The sequence below is a fragment of the Sinocyclocheilus grahami genome, unplaced genomic scaffold (assembly GCF_001515645.1).
Source record: "Sinocyclocheilus grahami isolate Dianchi unplaced genomic scaffold, SAMN03320097.WGS_v1.1 scaffold109.1, whole genome shotgun sequence".
NCBI lineage: Eukaryota > Metazoa > Chordata > Actinopteri > Cypriniformes > Cyprinidae > Sinocyclocheilus > Sinocyclocheilus grahami.
The window spans coordinates 85,480-93,837 of NW_015505288.1; the positions used below are offsets into that span (position 1 = coordinate 85,480).

Consider the following 8,358-nt stretch of genomic DNA (forward strand, 5'->3'; position numbering starts at 1 on the left):
TGTGCAGACACTGGAGGGCGCTCTGGAGGGGTGCTTTTGAGGAGCCAGCTCTGGGGGGCGCTCTAGAGACAAAGGGCCAGCGGAGATGGACTCAGGAGAGCAGATTCAGGCGAGAGAATAGGAGCCGAGAACCCCGGAGGTAGCAGCAAATCCAGGAGCACTGGTGACTCATTTTCTGGGCTGAGGGCTGGAATGGATCTTGGACGGGATCCAGAAGGCACAGGTGAAACGAGGGGAGCGGGCTCATTGGAGCGGTATGTGGAGGGAGCTGGCTTGTGGTGATCTGGAGTGCTCACATGCTTCTGGATGGGATCAGGATGATTATCTTCCACATCAACAAAGAAATCAGAGTCATTCAAATCGAGGACGTAATTTATAAAGTCTGCTACAGGTCAATAACAAAATCACCAGGAGACAGAAATCCAAACTATTTATCATCGTCCAGTCCCATCCGGAAGCAAGCATTAAGCATATGATCGCTCCAGTTCACCAGATGGAAGACACTCAGGAACTCCTCCACATACCGCGCCAAAGGCCTTCCATCCTGCTGGATGTTCAGAAGAACGTCCTCAGCCAGTCCATCTTTTTGTTGGTCCTGTCTTCTGTCAGGGGTTGCCAGGCGAAGGAGTTCAAAGGAGTACGCAGGAGGCAGATATACAACAAACGGAGTCTTTTAATCAATCCACTGGGGCGAACTGTAGAAAACAACCACTTTCAACGACGGAGACAGAACAAAGAAACTTAGGAAAGGTAGGGCTATTTATACTGAACCAAATGATAGACTAATAAGATGAGTCATTAACACAGGTGGAAACTAATGAATGATGATTAACTAAATAATGAGAACAGGAAAAGAACCAAATAAGGACAGACAGGAACTAGACAGAAACGTACACGTGACAGATTTCCACTAAAATATGAAACAGCGCTGTATTTAACACTGATAATAAGAAATATTTCTTAAGCACCAAATCAGCATACTAAAATTATTTTTGAAGGATCATGTGACATGGAAGACTATAGAAAAGGCTGCTGAAAATTCAGCTTTGACGTCACAAGAATATATTCAAATGGAAAACAGTAATTTTTTAAATTGTAATAATTCAATATATGACTTTTTGCTGTATTTTTGATTAAATAAATGCAGCTCTGGTGAGCATAAGAGACACACAACATATATATAGAACTTATATAGTAAATGTGTATTCCAGCAGATGACCTTGTTGTCAGCGCTCACTGGCACAGACTGAAACTGGTCTCTTCCTCTGTCTGTTTCTGTTTCTGACTGTGGATTCTTGCCATGGAGTGTCATTGAGAAAACACACATTCAAGTAAACAGATTCTGTGCTGTGACTTCAAGCACTTGTATGCTCTCACTCTCTCACTGTCACACACACAAACAAAAGAACAACCAGTGAGAGTAATAAACTCCCTGAGTTTCTCAAGCAGCGGGAAAGCATCTGATGTACAATGATGGTGTGTGAACACCCAACAGTCCGGGTGCTGCCAACTGTCTTTCTCCATCCTAATACCACATGCAGAGATCATCCCATAGGCTTGACAGAGCATCAGAGGAAGCCCTTATCGTACCTTGGTTTCAGACTGATGTCACGTTGATTGATATCTCTTAATAACATATTCAGTCCTATTGATTTTAATAAATGGCTGTGTTTAAACAGACATCTTAGGGAGAGAGTCGTCACAGCTTTTGTAATGCGAGTACTCGATCAAACAATGGTGAAAGAGAGAGGCAGATACATGTTGTGTATGAGATGGATGTGTGTGAGGATGAAGTCATGCCATTCCTGTTATGTGTTATCTTTCTGAAAACGGTAACCTTTAAAAATGAATGTTTGTGTTGTCATTTAGTATTTGAAAATGATTAAAAGATATGCTTTAATCAGACTTGTTTTTGTATTGTCTTGTTGTTTGTTTGTTTTCAGGATGGAAAGAAGATCTACAGTTAGCCATTGGTCTGTAATGAATTTAGAGTAATATTACATAAGGAGGTCGATTTGAAACTAATTATGTACTTTTAACCATCTTTTGAAATGTTAATGTCAAGCAGATGACTGTAATTTCATTTTAAAACAGGATGAAATGTTTTACGTTGAGACAAACCAATTAAATAGTACATCACAGGTTTTATTAAATCCATAAATCCAAACAATACTTAAATATTGTTTTCTCAATAAAAATTAAGTTGTTAAAAAAGAAAGTTAAGTAATATAAATTACATATTTTAAATGCATATGGTTAATATTTTATCCAATATATTAAGAAATGCATAATGGAGAATGAATACGGGGACAGCGAATAACGCACATGCTGGGAAGAAGGGTTTGTTTTGGATTTCATCATTGGTGCTACTTCAACCTCATTCACAATCAAATAAATAGTCTATAGCACCTATTAGTGAAAATATATCATACCATGACACATCTGATCTGTTTTTCACAACAGTCCCTGCATTATGACAAAATGTGCATGAAGGAACAACAGTGCCATCAGGTGGCCATACAAGGAACATGGATACAAAACATCTGTATCCAAAACACACAATTGGTACTTGACATCATAACTAAGATCAGGGCCATTGCCTTAAGAAGAATAAAAAAGAACATGTTTTTTTTTTTATGTAGTCAGAAGCCATCAGTGTACACGTGTTTTAAAGCACCCTAATGCACAGATCTGGTGAACTTATAATGTATCCAATACTTTTAAAATAGGAACCATATAGACAACTCCAAAGCCCTATACGGTAAAAATGGTTTTAATCTTAAGGTGCTGCACTGAAAAACCTTAATAGAGTACACCTGGCAGTGAAAAAACACAGTATAACATGCCTGTTTTCCTCAAGGTACATCAAAGAATATAATTTATTCATTCATTCATTCATTCATTCATTCAAACACAGTATAACATGCCTGTTTTCCTCAAGGTACATCAAAGAATATAATTTATTCATTCATTCATTCATTCATTCATTCATTCATTCATTCATTCATTCATTCATTCATTCATTCATTCATTCATTCATTCATTCATTCATTCATTCATTCATTCATTCATTCATTCATTCATTCATTCATTCATTGTTTGTTTGTTTGTGGTTGTTTTGTTTTGTTTACAGTGGCAACAGAATTCCTAAGGTTGAATGTAGCATGAAAATACAACAATTAAAAATAAAAATGTATGTTTGTGTCAACGTTTAAAGAAGATTTAAAAAAGTAATAATAATAATAATAATCATCATCATCATCATCATCATATACTCTAGCTCTTCACAGTGGCAAACAAATGAATAGAAAAACATAACATATAACTATACAAATATAACTAATTAAAATTAAAATTAAAACAGAAAATATAAAAATATAATCAAATTCAAAATATTAACAAAAACCATAATAGCATATCAATGATACTAAAATAAAACTATAACATACCATGGTACTTTGTTAGTTTACTTGTTTACTGTACACAAAAGCAAACCTAGTGAACTCCATAGTGTAATTTTCAATACGATTTTAGAGTCTCAGGTGCAAATAAAGCATTATGAAGGATTGCACAATATATAGAACAAGATGTAAGCTTATAAGCACTTTCTTTACACCTGAGACTCCAAAATCTTGTTAAACATTTGCATTTATCCAAAGCTTGTAGCCTACAGCAGTAGAGGCCTGCAGGCTGAAGCAGACTATTCAAACTAGCAGAGCAATAATGTGATCTTCATCTGATGATGCCTCCGTACAGCTCACACCAGCCTCCCTCGCTCCCTTTAACGCAGAGAAACATCTCTCATAGTCTCAAAGCAATAAAGATTTCTGGTAACATTTCTGTTTTAATAAGGAACATCGGCACACATCGTGAAGACTCTTTAGACATTAGGGGTGGAAATAGCACATTAAATAAGGGTTTCATCGATTGCATCATTTTTATTGTGGACCGCAAAAAAGATCTTCTTTCGAGAATAAAATGCTAGTTAGTTGCCATCCCGCACGGCTTTATTCCCAGTGTCTGCGTAAATCATCTCAATGAAGCAGATATTTCTTTGGCATGAACAGCAGCCATTGGAGACGTTTTTGAATGTTTGCACACGGCAGTAAAAAGAAAATGATGTGTCTCGCTGTGCTAAGGGTGGATGGAGAGGAACATGATTAAATCAGATTTATAGACAAATCCAGCCGTCCCACAGAGGGATTTGAAAGCATCCTGCTGAGGGGACATTTACAGGACCATTTGAACTGGATACGTCCGTACTCTCGTGGCAAATTGAGGTGCAATTCGGTCGAGGTGCAAAATGGCAAAATTTCACTCAGTTTTGTAAATTAAATTCAATCTGTCCGGACAACCGAAGTAAGCGGTAAACAAAACTGCTTGGATACCAGCATACTTCAAATATCGTATTTTCTTTCTTTAGAATAAAGTCATACAGGTTTGTAATGACATGAGGCTAATTGAGTAAACAATGACACATTTTTTTTTTTTTATGAAGGAAAAGGTGCTGAAAATGTATCACCCTCAGGCCATCCAAGATGTAGATGGGTTTGTATCTTCTTAGGAACAGATTTGGAGACATTTAGCATTACATCACTTGTTCACCAATGGATCCTCTGCAGTGAATGGGTGCCGTCACAATGAGAGTCCAAACAGCTGATAAAAACATCACAATAATCCACAATTAATACATAAAATGGTATTAATGATGGATTTATTTCTTACAAACATGCAGCTTTTCCTATAAGACTCAATACTGTATCCATGATACGTGCATCTGATGCAAAGACGATTTTATTAAACATAGCAATAAATTCTGTGCAAAAAGACTTTTTTTTAAAACAGATTCTTTCTTTTACTTTCTCTCTCCTGCCACATTCTCTCTGGATGTGTTAGTGAATGTTAAAAGTACCTTCTTCAAGCTCTTAATGAGATCCTTTGTGAGTCTAAAATAGCAGAAAACTCTTCCTCACTAAAGATCTATTTTGTTAAAGTTAAAGTAAAGTTAAACAAGCTTCAGTCTGGATCCAGAACACCTGAGAAGAGATGATGCAACTCCTCAGAGGACCTCAGATGATGCCAACCCTGAAACAACATACAGAACTACCACATTTTGCTATAAGTTTGATTGCATCATATAATAATTGCTGTTAATATTATTCATCGTCTGTTTTATTACGTCTTATATTGATTTTTCCGTTCTGCTGGTTCGTCTGGTCAGAGGAAAACTGGCCCCCCGACTGAGCCTGGTTTCTCCCAAGGTTTTTTCTCCATTCTGTCACCGATGGAGTTTTGGTTCCTTGCCGCTGTCGCCTCTGGCTTGCTTAGTTGGGGACACTTCATTTCCAGCGTTATCGTTGACATGATTGCAAAGATATTATTTAAACTGAGCTGGATGTTGACATCACTGAATTCAATGATGAACTGTCTTTAACTGAAAAATTTGTGTTTACTATTGTCATTTTTCATTATTGACACTATTTTCCTAATTAACGCTGTTCAGTTGCTTTGTCACAATCTGTATTGTTAAAAGCGCTATATAAATAAAGGTGACTTGACTTGACTTGACTTAAAGTGATCATGTTTAATTCGTCATTCCTAAAGCAATTCCTTTATTCGATGGCAAATAATGAAATCTTATGGGGAAATCCTGTTGAAACAAAAATCAGAATGGTGGTGATTATCATGTGGATACATAGCACTGGGTTTATTTAGTATTTATTCCATGTAGTAATTGTGAAAATATTTAAGGAGAGCCTTTCTTAGCTGTTTTGTCACACATAATGGCTCACGAAGAGAAGTTGCTTAAGCAGAATGCATTAAGCAATACAGAACTGAAAGCATGAGGGGGGTTTGGAAACGGAAATAGCCCTAACTGTCAGTGCATTTAATTTAAAAGATATTGTTTTAAGAGAACATTTTAAATGTTTGGTTTTTTTACCCCAATGCATTTTTTTTATATGGTAATATTTAAAACAATAAAAAAAAAACAATGTTTCAGTGGGTTAAAAATAGATTTAATTCACGATAAATAGGCTTAATTTTCTAAAACAATTTTGCTTCCCAAGTGAATATATTTTTTAAAAAGATTATGTATGTATGTATGGATGGATGTATGGATTTATTTATTTATTTATTTATTTGAAAGCAGAGCAGGGGTTTTGTGAAAGGAATTATTAATTAATTTTATTTGTTGCCGTCAGTGCACTCATATACATTTTTTTATATTTTTTTCTTTATTGTAAACTTATATATTATATTATATTATATTATATTATATTATATTATATTATATGAATTATATTATATTATATTATTGTTATGTTATGTTTCTTGACCCATTGGTGTATTTTTTAACTTATAAAACAAAATTGAGAGAGATTTAAGCTTAAAAACTATTGAATTTTATATATATAAAAAATTGCAAGCCTATAATCTACTTCAAAAACTTTGCAACCAGTATAATAATAATAATAATAATAATAATAATAATAATAATAATAATAATAATAATAATAATAATAATAATAATAATAATGCAAACATGATCCAAATAATGTCAGGCACTTTAAAACCCTAAAAAAGAAAATGAACACAACTTCACAACCCTAACCCTAAGTTTTGTTCTGAATGTTGCACAAAGATGGCAATATCCAAATCCTTTGTCTTTGTGAGGACACTTTTTGGTCCCCATGAAGAAACAAGCGTATAAGTCATACAAAATGAAGTGTGTGTGTGTGTGTGTGTGTGTGTGTGTGTAGTCAGGGTAACTGATGATGAGGAGAGTCAGACCTCTGGTGGTTGTGTGTGGGACTGCTGGTCATAAAGAGACCCTGGGAGGTCTATTAAGGCACCTATCATTCATATACATAATTAATGTAGCTGTAATAGAGACTGACTGTGTTGGTTTATGTGTGTGTGTGTGGAGGTGTTTGAATATGTTTACTGTAGATCTTGACATTCAAGCTGACATTTGGGGAATTTTTATTTTCAGTGACATTTCCTGAAAGACGTGGTGAGTGTATATATTGTGAATCTGAGCGTATGGATTCTCAACATTTACATCACTGACAAAATGATCACTGCAATATTCTGACACTTGTGAAACGTGCAAAGCTATCCATATTTTTCTGCTATAATGTATAAACTTTTAACATCTAACACTCACATAAAGGAATAGTTCAACTTTTGCTGAAAATGTATCACCCTCAGGCCATCCAAGATCATATTTGGAGAAATGTAATGCTACATCACTTGCTCAACAATGGATGGATGCAGTGAATGGGTGCCGTCAAAATGAGAGTCCGACAATTAATGCCTTACGAAGTGAAAAGCTGCATGTTTGTAAGAAGAAAAAAAAAACATCATTAAGACTTTTCATGGATTACTTGTGGATTGTTGCAATGCTTTTGTCAGCTGGTTGGACACGCGTTCTGACGGCACCCATTCACATTATTTGAATATTGGTCGGTTCATCACTGGTAAAAAATATAAGTTCAGTGGTCTAATCTTCTGACAGCACTGTTGCACAACAATAGTTTTGTAAGACTAGGGAAGCATAAGTTAGTTTTAAAGAAGCACAATATTAGTTTTTGCTGATGCTAAAAAATGTCAGATGACAAACAGTTTCTCAACTTCATCATGTGACCAGCTAACTCAACCAATCACAGCCCAAAGTCTGTGTGACTTATTACCATGGGCTTTACATTTGAGTCCCTTCATCTCTCTGAACTCGTACTTCACCATGGCCAAGCACTGGATAGCGGTTCTCCTCACACTTCTGTCTCTCACCAGAGCAGGCATCTGTGAGACCCTCCCTGGCTCCTGCAGGATCGTGTGTGACCCCTCCTCAGATCGTTCTAAAGACCAGAGTAATGGCTTTGTCATCCCTCTCACCTCATCTGCAGCAGGACCTCCTGGTCCACCTGGACCTCCAGGTAAAGCAGGTCCTCCAGGCCCAGCCGGACCCTCAGGTATAGGCTCGTCAAGTAAGGGAGGTGTCGCATTCAGTGCTGCGCTGCAGGATGCCTTCAGCAAGAATATTGTGATAAAGTTTAATGACGTGATTACTAATCTGGGAGGAGGTTATGACTCCTCGACCGGTACTTTCACCTGTAAGACAGCAGGAGTGTACTACTTCACCTTTAGCATTGTGAAGACCGGCCAAAACCTACGAGTGGACTTGGTTCTTAATGACGAAACGGTGAGTTTACCTCAAGTAAAGTAAGTTTTTTGCAGGGATTTTCAAAGACATCTAAGTATGATAAAAAATGTAAGCCTTATAAAAGCTGCTCTATTTTTTTGTATGCATAAAAAGACCCATTTATAATTTAAGATATATATATATATATATATATA

The 8,358-nt window shown here is 36.1% G+C and overlaps 1 protein-coding gene across 1 annotated transcript in view; it reads left to right on the forward strand.

The window, feature by feature from the left end:
• The first annotated feature begins 7,720 nt into the window (after positions 1-7,720).
• c1ql1 (complement C1q like 1) overlaps positions 7,721-8,358 on the forward strand; it is a 3,371-nt gene continuing 2,733 nt past the window's right edge. The window contains exon 1 of the mRNA XM_016277167.1: positions 7,721-8,203. Within this exon, the coding sequence (XP_016132653.1) occupies positions 7,745-8,203 (459 nt within the window). The 5' untranslated portion in view covers positions 7,721-7,744. The remainder of the gene's footprint in view (positions 8,204-8,358) is intronic.